At 36.0% G+C, this 21,405-nt stretch overlaps 1 protein-coding gene across 16 annotated transcripts in view; it reads left to right on the forward strand.

The window, feature by feature from the left end:
* The window catches only part of LOC131946249 (neurobeachin), a 175,060-nt gene extending 153,698 nt beyond the window's left edge, over positions 1 to 21,362 (forward strand). For 7 of the 16 annotated variants that reach the window (XM_059306935.1, XM_059306936.1, XM_059306943.1 and 4 more), the window contains 18 exons: positions 194 to 309; positions 2,011 to 2,123; positions 2,386 to 2,526; positions 3,424 to 3,543; positions 3,960 to 4,112; positions 9,682 to 9,754; positions 10,200 to 10,294; positions 10,549 to 10,638; positions 11,440 to 11,469; positions 12,461 to 12,502; positions 14,435 to 14,612; positions 14,806 to 14,892; positions 15,203 to 15,358; positions 15,629 to 15,802; positions 17,149 to 17,253; positions 17,445 to 17,641; positions 18,037 to 18,188; positions 18,406 to 21,362. In XM_059306935.1, coding sequence (XP_059162918.1) covers positions 194 to 309; positions 2,011 to 2,123; positions 2,386 to 2,526; positions 3,424 to 3,543; positions 3,960 to 4,112; positions 9,682 to 9,754; positions 10,200 to 10,294; positions 10,549 to 10,638; positions 11,440 to 11,469; positions 12,461 to 12,502; positions 14,435 to 14,612; positions 14,806 to 14,892; positions 15,203 to 15,358; positions 15,629 to 15,802; positions 17,149 to 17,253; positions 17,445 to 17,641; positions 18,037 to 18,188; positions 18,406 to 18,499 — 2,116 coding nt within the window. In that variant the 3' untranslated portion in view covers positions 18,500 to 21,362. The remainder of the gene's footprint in view (positions 1 to 193; positions 310 to 2,010; positions 2,124 to 2,385; positions 2,527 to 3,423; positions 3,544 to 3,959; positions 4,113 to 9,681; positions 9,755 to 10,199; positions 10,295 to 10,548; positions 10,639 to 11,439; positions 11,470 to 12,460; positions 12,503 to 14,434; positions 14,613 to 14,805; positions 14,893 to 15,202; positions 15,359 to 15,628; positions 15,803 to 17,148; positions 17,254 to 17,444; positions 17,642 to 18,036; positions 18,189 to 18,405) is intronic. The other 9 variants (XM_059306937.1, XM_059306949.1, XM_059306941.1 and 6 more) reach the window with 6 other exon arrangements.
* Positions 21,363 to 21,405: the final 43 nt, after the last annotated feature.

Raw genomic sequence — 21,405 nt, forward strand, 5'->3', positions numbered from 1 at the left:
GCAAACAACTGTTTAAACTATCCAACATTCTATCAAATGTTTAAAAGGTCCAACATTCTATTGTCAGGCGTGTATCAAATGTTTAAATGGTCCAACATTCTATTGTCAGGCGTGTATCAAATGTTTAAATGGTCCAACATTCTATTGTCAGGCGTGTATCAAATGATTAAACTGTCCAACATTCTATTGTCAGGCGTGTATCAATGGCATCAGGCAAACAACTGTTTAAACTATCCAACATGACACAGAAGTGGCAGAAGAGGGAAATATCCAATTTTGATTACATCATGTACCTCAACACTATTGCAGGTGGGTGATAGGAGTAGGGGTGGTGCCAGTAGAGGAAAAATTGGTGGTAGGTGGGGTAAGAGGATAGGGTGGGAGGTGGAGATTGTGGGGTAAGCTGGGTGATTAGGTGTAGAGGAATAGATTGTGGGAGGAAGGTGTGGAGTAGATGGCAAGAGATGTGAGGTGTGCTTGTGTGAAGAAGAGGGGGGGTATCATGGTGGGATGAGGATGGTTACAGGCATGTGTGTTTTCTGTTTTTTACATACCTTGTATCAACTAGTTTCAATGCTACTTTGGTAGTCCATTTTTTTTTTAATGCTGTAATAAAATTGGTAGTCCATGATATTAAAATTTATATATTCCACTGCTTTAAGTCATCTAAAACAAGAAACTGCAATGATAAATTCTTTCTTCTTTGTTATAACTAAAAGTAATCTAATCTTAATATTGTTATTTAAAAAAAAATCTCTCCTGGAAAATATTTTTTATATAATATCTTGAGAACATTTTTATTTTTTTATCACTTGTTAACCTGAATGGTCCTAGAAATGCCACACACTACTACAATTCAGATCTGGGTAAGTCTTGTTTAGCCATCAGATGAAAGATAAAATTATATAGGCAGTTACCTCCCATGTTGAATTCCATGGCTAGTCCCACCCAAGGTATTCTTTGTATGGAGTAAAACAAAAGAGCACTGTAATAGCAGTTTACATTTATTTCAAGCTACCAAATACTAGCATTGTCCTTAGTTCACACATATTTAATATGTTTAATTAATATTATTAATAATAATTTGGGATTTTATTTTCTATTGGCATTCCCATATTTTGATTTTTAACATGTTTAAGTTAAAGTTGGAGTGGAATATGAAATAAATTATTTAAACCACTATCAACAAAATATATGATATGGTTTCACAACAGGCTATTAAATGTTTTCTGCTATTGGAATGTTTACAATGATGTAGAAATTTTATTTTGTCATAAAATGTCACAGAGATGTCAGTGAAAGAAAATTGAAGTGACACTTTAGTTTACTCCTGACATTTAAATTTCATTCAAAAAAATTGGAATCCTGACTTTCCTAACAGCCACCCTTGTCAGTTGTAGACTGATAACGTCAAAATGTTCTAGAAAATATGATAAAATATCTGGTTGTGTGAAGGGAGCAGTTTCAGCTCACACTCTGAAGGCAGATAAAGGCCAGACATTGTTGCCTCAGTTTAATAAGTAACACAATCTTTATAGTGGCTGACAGGGGGAAGACTCTGTATCAGAGCTGGATCAGTTTGGTAAATCAACACATGGGATGAGAGATCTAACTGCCTGATACCGCTGGGACCTTCACCACTCTGATACAATACCACTGGCAGGTTTAACTGAGCAGGGCAGATTAAACATGATTGTAAAAAAAAAAAAATTGTTTTAGATATCATCTGATGGGTTCAGTCTATGCTTTACTAGATTTCAAGATGGTTGAATTGAGAGTGACATCAGTTTGAGAGATATTACTGTTGAAAGGGGGACTACTTGTGTTTACTTGTTAGACATGGGAGACAACTGGGTTATTAAAACTGCTGAAAGGAGCTTATAAATAGAAACTTTGGGGGAAAACCTCAAGATTACAAGTTATTATTCTTTATTAATTTAATAAAATATTTTATATATATAATTACTGTTAAGCAATATATATTTATCTTTTTTGCATGTAAATCTCTAGGCCGGACATACAATGACCTGAACCAATATCCAGTGTTTCCTTGGGTGCTGGTCAACTATGACAGTGAGCAGCTAGACTTGAGCAGTGCCAACTCTTACAGAGATTTATCTAAGGTAACTGTTGAAGCAACACATTTAAAGCTAGTTTATTTAGTTCAATTAAACAGTTGAAAATTATGTAAACTTTTATAAATAGTTTACCAAATTGCAATTTCAAATAATTTTGAATAAATTGTTAACTAACTCTTATTGCTGTTCTTTAAAAAAATATGGATCCATGAAAACAAAAAAAATTATTATATTTAATTTAATTTTTTTAATGAATTGTATGTATGGCTGAAGTATTAAATGAGATAACTCTCAAATTCCTCCTCAGCCTATTGGAGCCTTGAATGAAACAAGAAAAGCTTACTTTGAAGAGAGGTTCTCATCCTGGGAACATGACCAGATCCCTCCATTCCACTATGGTACCCACTACTCAACATCTGCCTTCACACTCAACTGGCTCATCCGTGTGGTAAACATCCTTAACTTCTTCTTTACTTTATTGGCAATAAATGCATTGAAAATAGTCCTGAATAACCCGAGCAAAAAAATTCTTACATTTAAACAATGCTATCCTTTTTTACTTTCTCGTATATACGTAGTATAGAGAAAGTATTGTAATCGTGCAAAAAAAAAAAATCGAGATTTTTACAAATCTCGACGTTTTACACCTCACTGATACGGAAAAACATAATTTTGCAATCTTGTCCGTATGTCTGTGTGTGTGTCTGTCTGTGTGTCCGTGTGTAAACACGATAACTTGAGTACCGTTACTGCTAGGTTGATGAAATTTCATATATAAGTATTTTATCAAAATCGTAGATCCGTATCAACTTTTGAGCAATTTCCGATAACCGGAAGTGGTACTTTTTCTACTTTGAATTTTTCAAAAGCCTATAACTTGAGTACTATTTCAGATAGATAAATGAAATTTCACATGTAAGTAAAAGATCTAATTCTCTACCTTCTGTTAAATTTTGAGTAATTTCCGTTGACCGGAAGTAGTAATTTACGCTACTTCCGATTTCTCAAAAAACTAATGTAAATTTTAAAAGTACTAATAATATTGCGCACTATTATGCGCTTTTTTATTTCGCGTTCACTTGGTGTGCAATTAATTTGTCTACGAGATTTTATTCTATTTTTAAAACTTTAAGTATTTAAAATGGATTAAAAATCATGTCTATAGCCTGAGTTCCCATCCCTTGTTATTTTATATAAAAATATTCGAGAAAGTTTAGGGGAGATCACTCCCGGTTTATTTAAATTTATCATAACTTCTGCATCAACCTAATGTATTTTTATGGAGATGAATATTAATGATAATTTATTATTTCATGTTTTTATATGACTGTACCTCACTTTATAGGAACCATTTACCACCATGTTCTTGAACCTGCAAGGTGGTAAATTTGATCATCCTAACAGAATCTTTAACTCTATCAGCCAAGCTTGGAAAAATTGTCAGAGGGATACATCAGATGTTAAGGTATGGGCTATCATATATTATCTGTTGAAAGAAATAAAGTTACATAGTTAATTTAGACATCTTAACATTGATGGTAATCAAGCTTAATCTTAACCCAACACAAATTATTTCAGTTTCTTTGGTTGTTGGTGCAATAAAAGTTGTATCTAATTTTATTGTAACTAAGCTATAACTGGTCCACACAGGAACTGATCCCAGAGTGTTTCTATGTCTGTTAAAAGTTGTATCTGTATTGTAACTAACCCATATGTGGTCCACACAGGAACTGATCCCAGAGTGTTTCTGTGTCTGTTAAAAGTTTTATCTGTATTGTAACTAACCCATATGTGGTCCACACAGGAACTGATCCCAGAGTGTTTCTGTGTCTGTTAAAAGTTGTATCTGTATTGTAACTAACCCATATGTGGTCCACACAGGAACTGATCCCAGAGTTTTTCTGCCTGCCTGAGATGTTCTCTAACAGCAACAAGTACAGCCTGGGCAAGCAAGAGGACGGCTCTGTGGTCGGGGATGTGGAACTTCCACCCTGGGCTAAAACAGCTGAGGAGTTTGTTCGGATCAACAAAATGGTTGGTCACAGTTTCAACAATACCACCAATACTTTTGTTTTTGCTTTGGTTGAACTTGGCTAAAATAGGCTTTTAAAGTGAACTATTTCTCATAGCTAACATGAAATTTAATTAAATTAAATTAATTAATCTTTTTGTATTAAGAATAGTTCTGTTGGCCTATGCTATACCTTTGGGTTATGATGGATAGTGTTATTGTTAAAGTTTTTATATATATATATATATATATATATATATATATATATATATATATATATGTAACTGGGGTAGGCCTAACTACCAGTTACAAATGATAACGAACGAGAAGCCGAGACACAGTGTTGGTCTGATGCAACCGATAACAGGTGGCTTATTGGGTCGGGCTGATAACAACCTCAAAGCCGGCGCGTGCTATTTTGGGAAACGGTATTCAGACGGCCTGTCGGCTTTGATGGATAGGACGCAGATGTTATTTTACGGTCTGTACGTTTGAACTACGCAACTGGTGGTCGGAGATCGAGTACAAGTATCGATTACGGAGGAATACAAGTACGGGGACGAGTACGGATACAAGGCATAAATAGGAGGGCACGGCAGGACTCGTTCTCTCTCTTCCCGTTTCAGCGAGCTCTCTTCCATCTTCATCGCTCGCTTAGATCAGTCAGTCTGTGTGACTATGTCAAGTCGGTTATAGAACGGGTTAGCCGTATTGTGCTAAGGAGGATTATAGACATGTGGATTCAGTTATATAAAGCCTAGTGAAGGACTGTTAGGGGTCAGTTGATTCAGACTATTATTGAGAAGCATTCCTGTTGATTTATTGTGTTATTATGAAGCATTTCTTGATTCATGTAATAAAGGATCAATAGCGAACCTGCATCTTGAGTATCTATACTGTGGTCAATGTTGTCTAGAATGAGTGGTTAAACTCGTTAACACGTGGCACTACAGGCAATTAGGTCTCATTACATGTGGCGTTGCGAGCATGGTAACTGTTGGCTCGTTACAATTGGCGTTGTCGGCAGGATAAATGTTCGCTCGTCACAATTGGCGCTGCGAGCAGGATGAATTCAACTAGACTTGCCGTTTAAGGCACCTATAGTCAACCTTGTGCATAACTGTGTTTAGTGTGTGTGTGAATTCGGACATTCAGGAACTGTGAAAATTGAGGAACGAGGAAAAATTTTTCATACACACACGGTAAGAAAGAACTCTTTTTTTTAGTACTTAAGGAAGAAAATGTCTACTCTGGACGAGAAGCAGACCCATATAGTGGTCCTACCCAGAGAGTCCCATATTAACAAATTTTACGGGGACGGAGACCCAACTTTAACCAACAGGTTCAGTGAAGAGGTCAAAGCGGCCTGGGCCTCGAGACATATGTCACCAGAGGAAAGATTAAGACTGCTGATGGGCAGTATAGGTGAAACGGTTAGGGCAGAGGTTAAGTGCCACGATAGGACCGTCCAATCAGATCCAGATAAGGTGCTGGATCTGATTATGGAGACCTTTGGGGAGAGACGGTCGGGAGTGCAACTGCTATCGGGATTCGTGGGCTTAAAGCAGAGAATGGCGGAGAGTGTGATGGAGTACTCACACAGGATGAACAGGGCCTTTGATTTGGTAAAGGGCAAATCACCGGACATTGATGTACGCCTACTGAGGGACCATTTCATCGAGGGGCTAGCAACCCCGATCTTAAGGAGAGAGTTGAAAGAGGAGGTCCACAGAGACCAGCAGTTGACCTTCCTTCAGGTCAGGAACTCAGCGATCCGCAGGTCCGAGGATGAGGACCAATCGAACTGTTCGGTGGACAAAGTCTCTGTGCCTGAACAGAGACAATCCCCACCCACAGGGGCCGACACGATGGAGACCATGATGGCTCAACTGTTGGCCCACCTAGAGAAGGTTGACCAACGCTTGAAGTGGTTGGAAAGCAGGTCAACAGCTGAGAATCAGGAAAAGAACGGTACAAAACAGGGACGGGTTGGACGGCCGTGTCCTGCCAAGCCATCACTCCAATGGACGGCAGACGGTCGACCAATTTGTTTGTCTTGTTCACAACCCGGACATATGGCACGGTACTGTCCGGTGAAACGATCGCCCTCTGTACGGCAGGTCAAGGCTACAGAGCGGCGAGGTAATGACTTAGTAAACAAAATGACAAAGAAACACAGTAAGGAGAAAAAGAAAGGCAAAACACAACTAATGGAAAAAATGAACTGTGAAATGAACTTGAATGTTGAAAAGTGTCAAGTGAAAAATTTGTTGGTAGAGAAAAATGATGATAAGAAGAAAATTGGTAGACTTAATAAAGGAATTCAAAGTCTAACCAGGAAACTGGATAGGAAAAGTTCATGCAAATCAAAAGCACAGGAGAAATGTTCATCTTTAAAGTGTCTGTTATCGGAAGAAGTAAATAAAAATATTAGACAACAGAACAGTGTTGGCAAACTAGAAGGAATGAAAGAGTCTCAAACAAGACTTGAAGAAAAATTATCAGATATTGAAAAAGAACTTCAAATTACAGCAAGGCTGGGATCCATCGAACAGCGATGGGCAGCAGAATTGGCACTCGTTGACCTAGAGAGAAAACATCGCCCGGGGCGGTCCAATGGCAATGCGGACGCCTTATCAAGGAATCCTTACGAGAGACCGGGTGATGAGGAAGAAACACTGACAGGAATATGTGAGGTCAGAGCGTCAACAGATATCCCTCATGGGGTACAAGTGATGCAAAACGGGCAGACCGGGGTGGAGCACATATCCACGGAACCCGAACATATGGACAGTAGTGATTTTAATTACCTTAATCACCAAAAGATAAGAGATGCCCAGAGAACGGATAGTGGCTTACAACCGCTATTGAAACACGTCCAGGAACAAAAATTCCCAGGAAGAAGGGAAAGAGAACAATTTGGTCGAGAAACAAAGAAAATACTGAGTCAGTGGAACCGTCTCAGTATAAAGGATGGTGTTCTCATGCGGAGAATTCATGACCAAATTGATGGCACAATACACCAGGTGGTGGTGCCGGGACAATTACGAGGAGAAGTGCTAAGGTTGGCACATGACAGGGCAGGACACCAGGGTCAGGACAGAACCCACAAAATATTACGACGGAGGTGTTACTGGCCCAATATGGAAATGGAGGTCAAACGCCATTGTGAGGCTTGTGTGAGGTGTCAGCATGCGAAAATGCCAGTTGTCAAAATGAGACAGCCATCAGGACACCTACTAGCGACAAAACCACTAGAGATTGTGGCTATGGACTTTACGTCGTTGGAGCAATCATCGGATGGGACGGAACATGTGTTGGTAATGACTGATGTATTCACCAAATGGACTGTGGCGGTGCCCACACGAGATCAGACCGCCAAAACAGTGGCAAAGGTCTTATTACAACATTGGTTCATCAAATATGGCATACCAAGACAATTACACTCTGACCAAGGAAGGGCTTTCGAGTCAGAAGTAATTAACCAACTGTGCAACCACTACGGGATCAACAAATCTAGAACAACCACATTTAATCCGAAAGGAAACGGACAGTGCGAACGGTTCAACCGCAGCATGCATGATTTGCTGCGTACGCTAGAACCTGAACAGAAAAAACGTTGGCCTGATTTTCTCCCAGAGTTGGTATATCTATACAACTGCACACCACATGCCACAACCGGCTTTTCGCCATACATGTTGCTGTTCGGACGAGAGGCTCGACTCCCTCTTGATTTGTTCCTAGGAAAAAGGGAGAGTATGACTGGCTCATACACCGCACTGGAATATGTGAATGAACATATGAGAAGAATTAGAGAAATGTACAGGGTAGTACAGGAAAGACTAGAACATGAATCTCGGCGAAGGGAACCGCCGATACAGACGAAGGACCCGCCACTCAAACTGAATGACAGGGTATTACTGCGTAGCCACCCGTTAGGCAGAAACAAAATCCACGATCTCTGGGGACAGGAGATATGGCAAGTCGTGGAGATGCCTAAAGTAGCAGGTGGCCCCTTTAAGATAAGACCCATCGATCACGCCAAACCGGATCGGTGGGCGAATATTGCTCAATTAAAGAAATATTGGAATAGGCAAAAAGAGCAGTTACACACAGAGAAACCCAAGACAATTAGGGAACCGGAAGTTATAACGGAAATTCACATACCCATTCCGGAACCATATCACCATCAACAGAACAACAGCGATACGCAAGGGGAGGATACCGGCAACAATGAGGATCCCGGTCCCTCCAGAAGCAGAGAGACAGTAGACCATCAGATAAGTGGTCCGCGGAGAAGTTTAAGGAACAGAAGGAATACGAAATTTTTTGTCAGCAACCATCAATTCTTTCATGGTCGCGCTGGTATGAAAACAGACTGTTCAAAGAGCTATAGAAGTGAACTGGTGAAGGCACCAAATGGAAAGGGTGGATGTGAATTCTAGAACTGTTTTGTGTCTCAGAAAGATGATGTAGACACAGTTGATATGTGAAATAGGTAGAACTGTCAATCGTATACGAATGGAACGTCGTGGACAGTGAGTGGAACAATAGATTTTTTTTTTACGACTGTGCGATTGACTTTGGAGGAGTGCACCTGCCAGGCGTTGTTTGTGGTTGAAAACACACAAAAAAAGCAGGGGTGGATGTAACTGGGGTAGGCCTAACTACCAGTTACAAATGATAACGAACGAGAAGCCGAGACACAGTGTTGGTCTGATGCAACCGATAACAGGTGGCTTATTGGGTCGGGCTGATAACAACCTCAAAGCCGGCGCGTGCTATTTTGGGAAACGGTATTCAGACGGCCTGTCGGCTTTGATGGATAGGACGCAGATGTTATTTTACGGTCTGTACGTTTGAACTACGCAACTGGTGGTCGGAGATCGAGTACAAGTATCGATTACGGAGGAATACAAGTACGGGGACGAGTACGGATACAAGGCATAAATAGGAGGGCACGGCAGGACTCGTTCTCTCTCTTCCCGTTTCAGCGAGCTCTCTTCCATCTTCATCGCTCGCTTAGATCAGTCAGTCTGTGTGACTATGTCAAGTCGGTTATAGAACGGGTTAGCCGTATTGTGCTAAGGAGGATTATAGACATGTGGATTCAGTTATATAAAGCCTAGTGAAGGACTGTTAGGGGTCAGTTGATTCAGACTATTATTGAGAAGCATTCCTGTTGATTTATTGTGTTATTATGAAGCATTTCTTGATTCATGTAATAAAGGATCAATAGCGAACCTGCATCTTGAGTATCTATACTGTGGTCAATGTTGTCTAGAATGAGTGGTTAAACTCGTTAACACGTGGCACTACAGGCAATTAGGTCTCATTACATGTGGCGTTGCGAGCATGGTAACTGTTGGCTCGTTACAATTGGCGTTGTCGGCAGGATAAATGTTCGCTCGTCACATATATATATATATATATATATATATACTTACAAGAGAATACAATGTAGAACAATACCAAAAGAGAAACTATCCATCCTGATGTAGCTGAAATTAGTTTTCTCACCATTATTATGTTTCAATGTTTATTTTTTACATGTAGTAGTGTTTACATGTGTATATTTCTTTATCAACCAAGGCTCTGGAGTCTGAATTTGTGTCCTGCCAAATACACAACTGGATCGACCTGATATTTGGGTACAAACAGAGAGGTTGGTTTCTTCTTACACACCATCTTGCTTTTACAAGTATAAATCTTGACATTATGCATATTTGACTACATATTTCAATTTGAATACCTTTAAATACTATATAACTATTTTAAGAAACAAGTTTAATGTTCTAAAGTAGGTGAGGTTCTCCGGTAGAATCTAGTATAATCATGCTTGAGATATAGTCTTGTGATGGTTTAACCATTCCATTTTTTAACCAAAGTGACAACACAGCTGTAATTAGTTTGTACTGTATGTCTATGTATGCTGTAACTAGTTTGTGCTGTATGTCTATGTATTCTGTAATTAGTTTGTGCTGTATGTCTATGTATTCTGTAATTAGTTTGTGCTGTATGTCTATGTATGCTTTAATTAGTTTGCACTGTATGTCTATGTATGTCTCACCACTACTGTAAATGACCACTAAAACTACCTGACACCACAGGACCTGAAGCAGTGCGAGCCACCAATGTCTTCTACTACCTGACCTATGAGGGCAGTGTCAACCTAGAGACTATGACTGACCCTGTCATGAAAGAGGTATGTACACACTTCCTTACATTTTAGTTGCATTCTACATCTTTATTCACTTTTGGTACCTAATGAACATAAGGTCTCTGTTAAAGCTCTCCACTGTCTCCTATCACTCTTCAGCTTTTCCCATTTCTGTCCTATACATTCAGCCTCCTCCCTGTGTCACCATCAGTCTACCAGTGTGTCTATTTGTAGATTAACAAAAAGATTCCTGTATGTAACTCTAATTAATTTCCATTGTTTGCCTCACTCTTCACCAGGCCATTGAGAACCAGATCCGCAGTTTTGGTCAGACACCCACCCAGCTGTTGACAGAGCCACACCCACCTAGAAGCTCTGTGATGCACCTTGTAAGTACACAGGCCAAAATTTTATGGTCCACTATGTTACAGTTTCATTTGTCTTTTTTTTTCAACAGTATTATTCATTACTTCATTAAAAAAATAATCCATTAGTTTCTCCTGCAGCTAAATGGTTTTGGTTAGAATTTAGTTTATTTTGTTTTGTTTATACTAATTCAGAGAAGGAAGGGTGAATTATTTTTTTCATTTAAGTCTAGCAAAAAAAACAACCTGAAATACATTTTCTTTTGAAGAGAGAAATTCTTTTACATCACTCCAGTGGATGTAAATAAAACAAAAGAAATTTTTTTTTTACCAAAGTATTTGTTTCAAGCAAAAGAACAAAGTTTCTCATCAAAGTAGTTGTTCCTAAACAAAAATAGCTGATGGTTTGGTTAGAGGCTTACAGCATGGAAGGTAGCCCTAATGTAGATTCTTGTTACATCTTAACATAACCACTTAATATGCTTTATTGTATGCTATCTTAGGTTTTATAAGTGTAGTTAGTGAATTCTTGGTGGAATTTGTGAAAATAATAGAATTAGAATTAATCTTCATAAAATAGAATTAGCCACAGGTTCATGTTCATATTTTTATTTAAGTGACCAGTATTGTATAGGCCTTGTGTTTGACAGGATCAAGACAACATATATAATACACACATGCATGTGCACCCATACATGTACACAGCTTATATAATTATTGAATGATTGTTATGTGCTGTGGCTATTGACCTTTAACCTATTGAAGCAGTACAAAAGCCCCATAACCTAGTCACAATGCCATGTAGTTGCTACCTTTCTACTACAGGTGTGCTATCCCCCTGAGTCTGTAAACCTGGTGAATCTTTTTTTTTTTTCATCTTAGAAATGAGTTTTCTTTTGTGTTTGTAGAACTATTCTTCTGGTATACAAAGATAACTTGCTTGTTAACCTACTATGCTGTTATAACCAAGATAGATACTCAAGTCTTGAACTATAGGAATTTTTTATGGATTTTTAAATCTTTATTATTTTCTTTTATGCAGTAGAGAAAAAAAAATTTAAACTATTTTTTTTTAGAAATTCTTATTTGTAATTTATAAATTAGCTTCATTTTCTATACAAAATTTTTTTATTCTTATAATGTAACAATAGTTTTTTTTTAAATTAAAATTATACAATTCGTTATACATAACTTAGATTTATTTTTTCTACACAACAATTTTGTTATAAGAAAAATGTTTAACAATGAAAGTGTGATTCTGTGTGTGGAATCAATGGTTGGTAAGTGTCCTGAGCTCCAGAGGAAACCTTCTCTAATCATCTCATCAATGTCTTCTTGTAATAACCGTCATGTCCTCATTCATCATATGCACTAACTATCCAACTTGACGATCTTAGATTTTTTCAAAGAATTAATTTGAGTAGATCTGTTTATAAGTCTAAAGCTTTAATGATTCATTCTCTAATCTTAAGAATTAAAGAAATGCTAATTATTTCTAATTTATTTTTCTCATTCAAGAAATTCATCTGTTGTCTAGTCAAATTAATCCAAAAGTAATGATAAAAATCATTTTGATTAATTTTTATAAAAACTGTGAAACATGAATTTTGAAAGGAAAATTATATGGTCCTGTATTTTAGTTCATAGAATTGTTTTTAAGTGTAATACAAATGACTGCATTTATAGGCCTCTACTAACCATTCTCTTGGAGGAAATATTTGGCAGCTAGTTTAATATTTCAGTGATAGAAGTCAGTTGTTACCAGTCCATTACTTAACATTCCTGTGAAATGGAAAAACTTGTGTCCTTTAATGTTTATTTGATGAGTATTTTTATTTTGTTGCAGTTAATAGAAAAAAATCAGGACCGTAGAAGCATCATCAACAAGGTTATTTCATCATACCCTAGCTTTATCTGCTTGGCAGCTTCTATTTTAAACATTATTATTTCTTGCTCTTTTCATTTTTTTTCCCTTATGATTTTTGGATTGGAATAAAATATAGGTTTACTTTTTTATTTTTAATTTTTTGTTTAAACTCTCCAACAAACCAAATTTACAAGATTTTCTTTTTTTAAATATAGTCTGAAAAAAGAATTAATTTGTAATTAAGTTACATCCAGACTTGCATACTTTTAAATTATGTAAATCCTGTATATAGCTAGGTTTGTTGCTGCCGTATTGAAGGCCATATGCTCATCACAGTGATCTGTCTATTTTTATTAACTGTTATATTCAATCAAGATATTTTACGTTCCAGGCTATCAAAAGATAAAATCTAATATGTAGATAAGCCTGCTGAATTATTTCAAACTTAAAAAAACTTAAACCTGTTCAATGATAGGCAGCAATATTATTATAAGCTAGCTTGTAATTATAATTACACACACAAACCATTTTTTTAGTAAATAATGTCAAAGTATTATTTATCTTTGACAGCTAGAGCCAGGGAAACCTGTTGCTTCATATTGTAAACAAATGGCCTTCTACAGATCTACTGTTATGAAAATTTGGCCGTCAAAGTTCCTTTACAATCATAGATTCTCTGATACAAACTCATCATGAAAGATAGTTTTTACTACTAGTGTGTTCCTATACCATTACTAAAATAGTTTTCAATACTAATGTGTTTCTCTCCTGTACTAACCCAACTCTGTTTGTGTAAAGAATCCAGCTAGCACCAACATAAGCACATACATATTTCTGCAAGTCTCTGTGGAGTTTCAAGGATCTATAAGCCTAAATCAATGTATTATGAGAGTGAATATAATACCATATCATAACTATATTCTAGCAAATTATCATAGATCAGTTATTGTTTAAGACACATCATACTTAACAACAAAAAATTTTTTTAATGTGTTGGTCTGGCATTTAATTGCATACATTACTTACTATACATTAAAATTTAGCTAGGCGTGACATTTTTGTCTAGTGATTTTGAAGTTGTAAGCTAACCAACCAAGTAAAAATTCTTACACTTGTCAACTAACCAACCACCTGACAGATTTATTAGTTAAGGCCAAGCAAAAACTCTTACATTCAGATTACTACTTTTTGGTTTGTTGTATTGACATCTTTCTTTTTAGAATGAAACATTTTAAACAACAAAAGATAACCTAACATAGGAAATTAGAACTGCATGAAAATATATTTTCTCAAGCATTATATTTAGTTCAATACAGATGGTCTTGTTAACTTTTTAATTTGAAGTGTTTGTGTTTGGGGCAGGAACACATTTGGCAATTGTACACATTCTTTATTTAACATGAAAATATCACCCTTTATTCTTTAAAGCTTACCTTCATTTTAAGGAAACAATTCATTACTCATATTTAGTTTGTTTCAGAATTGAATTTTAAGCATAAGAATTTTCTTTTTTAATTAAATTTAGCATCATATACACAGACAATTTTCTTTATGTGAAAATCTAATTTTGTATGAGTAACTGGCATTTGTTATGGGTTTTCACCTCAATTCCTACCTTCATTTTCATGAACATTTTTAATTTTGATTGATGCTTGGATCAATTGTTTGATGCATGTTGGTTTTATATTTTGATGCATCATACCTCAAATGTAAAACAAATTTTATTGAAAGACTAAACATCATACTGATGGTATCTTTGGTCAGTTGCTGGAGTTCTAAAACTAATTTTTTAAATGTAGATTGTGAATGGTTTGTATAACCAAATACATTGTGAACACAAACATGTTTTTTTTTTTAATTTAATCCCTTTGTTTATTGTTTTTTATATGGGTCTGTTCTACACGAATACGTTGTGTTTTGCTGTTGAATAAGTTGTGCTTGTGTTTGTCTCAGAGTCCAATGATGTTCTCCAAGAACCAAGAGGACGTGTGTATGATCATGAAGTTCCTGTCCAACTCACCTGTCACTCATGTGGCTGCCAACACACACCCTGCCGTGCCAGTACCTGCCGTGACAAGCATCTCCTGCAATCACAACTATGCTATTAATAGATGGAACAACAACTACACACGTAAGACATCAACATACAATATACTTCATTCAAGGGAAATATCTGTGTTGTTTTTACATGGTGGTTTGAGAAATGCTTTTATCAATGAGAAGGTAGTAACACATACAAATTTTGATTTTCTTGAGTTTGTCACATTAGATTTATATTTCTCATCTAATTCTCAACTGTTAACTGTGCCCTACAACTACTTCAGCTCAAGGAAATGCCGCAAGTTTTTCTTCAGACAAGGCAGATCCAGCAGCCCCTCCTAACCTGCCTCTAGCAATGGACCAGTTGTTAGGTGAGTTGATGCTTGTGACAGTTGATGCTTGTGACAGTTTACATGCAGCAGGACTGGTCAGTTGATGATTGTGACAGTTGATGCTTGTGACAGATCACATACAGCAGGACTGGTTAGTTGATGATTGTGACAGTTGATGCTTTTGACAGTTGATGCTTGTGACAGTTGATGCTTGTGACAGTTGATGCTTGTGACAGTTGATGCTTGTGACAGATCACATACAGCAGGACTGGTTAGTCGATGCACGTGACAGACCACTGAATGTGATCTGTACATGAAAAACCTACAATCTCTCTCTGTTTTCCACCAGTTATGAACACTGGTCTCCAGAAAAGAACTTTGGGTGACAACTTTGATCAAAGATTGCCTGTCAACCACCACAGTTTTGTGACAACCGCGGACAACCGTTTCCTGTTTGCCTGTGGGTTTTGGGACAAGAGTTTTAGAATCTACCATCTTGACACAGGTATATTGAATGAAGACTCGGTATTTTAATTTTAACATTACAATAGTATTTTTAACTAGTATTCATTTGTATGATAAAATTATTTTTTTCTATTTGATGAAGTTTTATCTAAAATAATTTTTTAAATTTTATGACAGAGTAATTTCATTTATTAATGTATTTGACTAAATAAATACATACTATTTGTTTGTTTATGTATAGACTTAAATAATTCTAATTTGTTTAGTACAAAAATCTCATCTAAAACTTGTTTGCCAATGTCCATTTCAGCTCGCATTGTCCAAGTAATTTTTGGCCACTTTGATGTTGTGACTTGTGTAGCTCGGTCAGAGTGTAACGTTAGTCAGGACTGTTATGTAATAACTGGATCAAAGGATTGTACGGTCATGGTTTGGATGTTCAGTGCCAAGTCTCAGGCCGTCCTGGGGGACAACAACAGTAAGGGTATTGTTGGTTTTGTTTTCATTGGGGACAACAGTAAGGGTATTGTTGGTTTTGTTTTCATTGGGTACAACAGTAAGGGTATTGTTGGTTTTGTTTTCATTGGGTACAACAGTAAGGGTATTGTTGGTTTTGTTTTCATTGGGGACAACAACAGTAAGGGTATTGTTGGTTTTGTTTTTATTGGGGACAACAGTAAGGGTATTGTTGGTTTTGTTTTTATTGGGGACAACAGTAAGGGTATTGTTGGTTTTGTTTTCATTGGGGACAACAACAGTAAGGGTATTGTTGGTTTTGTTTTTATTGGGGACAACAGTAAGGGTATTGTTGGTTTTGTTTTTATTGGGGACAACAGTAAGGGTATTGTTGGTTTGGTTTTCATTGGGGATAACAACAGTAAGGGTATTGTTGGTTTTGTTTTTATTGGGGACAACAGTAAGGGTATTGTTGGTTTTGTTTTCATTGGGGATAACAACAGTAAGGGTATTGTTGGTTTTGTTTTTATTGGGGACAACAGTAAGGGTATTGTTGGTTTGGTTTTCATTGGGGATAACAACAGTAAGGGTATTGTTGGTTTTGTTTTCATTGGGGATAACAGTAAGGGTATTGTTGGTTTTGTTTTCATTGGGGATAACAGTAAGGGTATTGTTGGTTTTGTTTTCATTGGGGATAACAGTAAGGGTATTGTTGGTTTTGTTTTCATTGGGGATAACAGTAAGGGTATTGTTGGTTTTGTTTTCATTGGGGATAACAGTAAGGGTATTGTTGGTTTTGTTTTCATTGGGGACAACAGTAAGGGTATTGTTGGTTTTGTTTTCATTGGGGACAACAGTAAGGGTATTGTTGGTTTTGTTTTCATTGGGGATAACAACAGTAAGGGTATTGATGGTTTTGTTGTTGTTCTGGGGACAACAACAGTAAGGGTATTGTTGGTTTTGTTTTCATTGGGGACAACAACAGTAAGGGTATTGTTGGTTTTGATTTCATTGGGGGACAACAGTAAGGGTATTGTTGGTTTTGTTTTCATTCTGTGGACATCTGGCTAATATAGGGTTAATGGTGTGTGGATATCAGCTGATATTGCAGATATGGGGTTAATTCACTGTTGTGAATCAGCTGGTATAGGGTTAATGTTTTGTTTGAATCAGCTAATGGGATCGACATAGGTTAATGCTGTGTGTGGATCAGCTAATGTGGTAGACTGAGGGTTAATTCTGTGTGTAGACCAGCTATTCTGGTTACATTATGACAAGGAGAACTACAATTTTTTAAATAATCTCATTTTATTTGTTGGTGTGTGTTTGTCTTGTATCAGTGAGATACTATATTCTTTATTTTACCCTGTGCAGGTGTAGACATGCCCACACCTAGGACAGTCCTCACAGGCCATCAGTCTGAAATCACCTGTGTTGCCACCATTGCTGAGCTAGGTCTTGTTGTCAGTGGCTCTAAAGGTGAGTACACATTTCTCCCTAATTGAGTTACCTCAATTAGGTTTAGGTGTGTGTTTATGTAAACATATCCTCTAGGTGGGGGAAAAATCCTATATGTATGTAAGTATGTGTGTATATATATATATATATATATATATATGTCACTTCCAGACTAAATGCTTTAATACATTATTCTCTGTCTTCTGTGTTAGATGGTCCAAGCTTGGTACATTCCCTAACTGGTGACCTCTTGCACTCCTTGGAGCCCCCCTCGACCTGCGTGTCACCTCGTCTGATCACCATCTCACGAGAGGCCTACATCCTGCTGACCTACGACCGGGGCAGCATCTGCATGTTTAGCATCAACGGAAAGTTGCTGCACTTCATGGAGCATAAGGACATGTTACAGGTCAGTGCTACGAGCGTTGGTCAGTTCATTGTAATCTCATATTGGTCAGTTCATTGTAACCTCTTATTGGTCAGTGGATTTAAGGTAGTTATAAAAGTTTTTTGTCACCTCTTTCGCCTGTTCCGGTACCTTGAATGCATTATGTGGTCCGTTAGAAAAAGATAAATTCTATTTCATCTGCCATAATGATTGCCAAGTATCACAGGGTAACATAACTTTTACTTATAAAAACAAAAGAATTGTTTATTCATTTACGCAATTAAGAAAACTCTTTCTTATTGTTTGTTTAAAATTCACTTTTATTTGGTGAATATATTCTCTGAACAGAAGAAAGTACATCTGGTAGAGAAAAATTTTTTTTGGCTTTTGTTAATTTTTAAAATTTTCCTTATCAGTCTGTCATATTGAGTCGTGATGGTCAATACATGATCCTGGGTGGTAATGGCGGTGTGGTGGAGGTGTGGCGGGCACATGACTTCAGTCATCTCTACGCCTACCCTGTATGTGATAGTGCCATACGCTCTCTGGCCTTGACCCATGATCACAGGTTAGAAAAGTTACTTTGTATACATTTCTTACTTTTTAAAGTAAAACATTTTGTGTTAGAATTATGTATAGGAGAGGGAGGATTGGCAATAATCACATCATTTAGGCCTACAGATAATACTTTAATGAAATTTAATCCATGTTCAAATTGAATCCAAGTTACTATGTAAAATGTATTCTCCCAAAAAACACCACAATGTTAACCTATTCACCCACAGGTTCTTGATTGCTGGTTTAGCAACTGGTTGTTTACTGGTGTTTAACATTGATTTCAACAAGTGGCACCATGAGTTTCAAGAAAGATATACATAAAATAATCAAGTCTGGCTGTCTGCAAGGATGAGTGCTTTGTTTGCTTAGTTGGGTGTATAGAGGACTAGCGACACACGCACCATATCAAAGACCAACTGATATAAGAAACAGACTTTAGGAGTGTACTAAAGTTATGATAAATTATAGTTTTTGACATCAACAGGTTTTTTTTAATATCAACTGTTTGGTTTTAAATCTAGAAATTTATCTGGCATATTAGAAGTCTGCTAATGATAGTTGAAACAGTTTAACTAGTTACATATAACAGAACTGTATAGAACTGAATTGACCTGTCCAAATGCCTTTTTGTGTTTGTCTGTGCATTGTTCTACACCGTAGGTTTATCCAACTTTGTAATCACATGTCATATTTAGCTGATGTTTGATTATTCTATACTTATTCACTGGTTGAGGTTTCTCCTTTCTGTTGTTGACTCACTTGTACATAGAACTAATACAGTGATTGTGGGTTTCTTGTTGGTTTGTGACATTCATGTAGCTTGTGGCTAGAAGTAAATTAACGCCAGAAAAATAAATGACTGAATGAAATATGAACGATTTTTAAATGCTATGGTAAAAAGAAATTTCAAATGAATATGATTGATGCCACCTAATCCCTGCCTAAAGCTTTCAGTATTGTTCCATCTTATGAAAAAATGTTGCGTCCTTTTTACCCAAGATGTATCTTTACTATTTCATGAAAAAAATAGTCAAAAGTGATAATCAATAAATATTAGTTAATATCATAGAACCGTGGTCAACTAGAGATAAAAGAGTAAGTTGATTGCTATCCTGGTGTCATTGTTGTGCTTGATTTAAAGAAGGAATTATTAAATAATTTTATTTTGAACTTGTTTTGATAATACGATTGTGTTTACTGTTTACAATAAAGTTTCAATGAATCTCGTCAAAGAGTTGGATGTTGTGATCACCATGATTTCACCTGAGTGGACAAATATTTATCATACCATTTATATTTTATAAACATTGCCTTGTTTACATCTTTGTTAGTTATCTTTGTGATTTTTTTAATATATTATTTTTACATGTAATTGCTGTTTACAAAAACTGTTTGATAGGCCCCTAACATTGATGTTACAAAACAATTTTTTAAATTGCTATTAATTGACTTTTAGGGTATAATCAGATTTAAAAATGAATTATTTTTTTTCAATGTCACATTGATTGTGTATTAAATGTTTTGAGATTGAATGCTATTTGTCTAATCAAGATTGATTTAAAATATTAGCACTAAATAGAGGTGTAAGTATTTAGAGAGGCTGAACAAAATAAGAGAGCTTGTTTATTAAATCAAGGAATGTCTGATGGTTGTGTTGCCCATATCTTTTAACCTAAACTGAATGTCGTGACTGTGCTTTCATAACACTTATTTATTTTATTTAAAGACAGCTTTATTTGTGTGAATAGTTAGCCCTCACATCAGCTTTTTGGACTGTCAGCAAGTGAATTCAGCTTAAGAGTGGTTCACATGGTTACCTATGTCACTGTTCTTGTACATGAAGAATATTAATATATCAAACAATATTATGCACGATAATTTTTTTGTAATCAATGTTGTACTGTGTTCTCATAGAAATACTACATTCCATATTTTATTCAGACAGTGCTGCTTCACAAATTAATGCTGTCATTCCATATTGAAGAAATAATTTTATAACTGAAGTAGCCGCATAACAAGGAATTTTTTGTCAACATTTGTGTGATATTCTTTTTTAATATGTGCAGAAAATGATCTGTTACTATTAAAATTTCTGTTAGTAGTTTATGACTGCCCACAACTGATAAAATTGCTAGTCATGATAACTGCCCTTATAAAATTGTTAAATTTTGTGTGTGGTACTGTAATAAGTTGAACCTTTTGTCAAATGGCTCTTGTTAAAAATTCTCTCCTATATGGGTCCTGCATCATGATAAGAAAAAGCTTGGAGATTGTGATTAATTATCTTACAACACTAAGATGGCTGAAGTTGTGAATCAGTTTATCTTTGGGCTGGTCTGTTTATTTGTCAATGCTGTGTCTGTGAATAAATCATGAATGTAGGGCTGCTACATGAGAATGGAGATTTACACAGGGTCTTAGTTTAGCTTTCAGCAAATGTTTAAAGGCAGGCTACTATTTTATGACAGAGTGGGGATCATTTCTGTGGATTTATTTAAATGTAAGTTTAAAATGCACACAAGAAATTATTTTGCTGGAAATTATAATGGTCAACATGAAAAGACAATCTTGTATAAGTACATTCCCTTTTTTTCTTATACCTTTTTAGATCATTTAAGTTTAGAAGTTGTATTTTAATTTTAAAGATAAATATTGTTAACAAGCTTGTGACATCTTTAAATGATAATTCATTCAAATGGATTTATCACCATTTTTAAAACTACATTAAAAAAATTGTTCTGTAGGAATGACTCGATAGTGGTTAAGCTGAAACATGAATTCGAACTGTTTCTTGTCTAAATAATTTGATCAACTAGAATTGTTTCCTGTCTAAATACTTTGATAAACTATATGCAATTGCCTATTGTTTTCAAATAAATGTTTTATTTTTCTTAATGACTCAGTTTTATTGGTTGGTGATGTTAACATTTCCAGTTGGTGAATTAACCTCATAGTGTAGCCACTCCTCTCGCCCCATTTATTTACAGACTATTGAACAGTTAATGGGATAGTCTCCCTTCTCCCATCTAGAAGGTAATATTTACAGTTTATTTATTGTTGTTAATTAATTATAAATTATTTTTCCCTATTCATTAAAATTTGAAAAGCTTTTTACATTATAGAAAAACCAATATTTCTATTCATTCACAATTATGTGATACTATTTTACCATTAAAACTTTGACATCAAGTCACACTTTGTTCGGAGTTTTCTTTTCTTTACAAAAT

Source organism: Physella acuta, unplaced genomic scaffold (genome assembly GCF_028476545.2).
Source record: "Physella acuta isolate Inbredline_101_S28 unplaced genomic scaffold, ASM2847654v3 ptg000549l, whole genome shotgun sequence".
NCBI classification, from domain to species: domain Eukaryota; kingdom Metazoa; phylum Mollusca; class Gastropoda; family Physidae; genus Physella; species Physella acuta.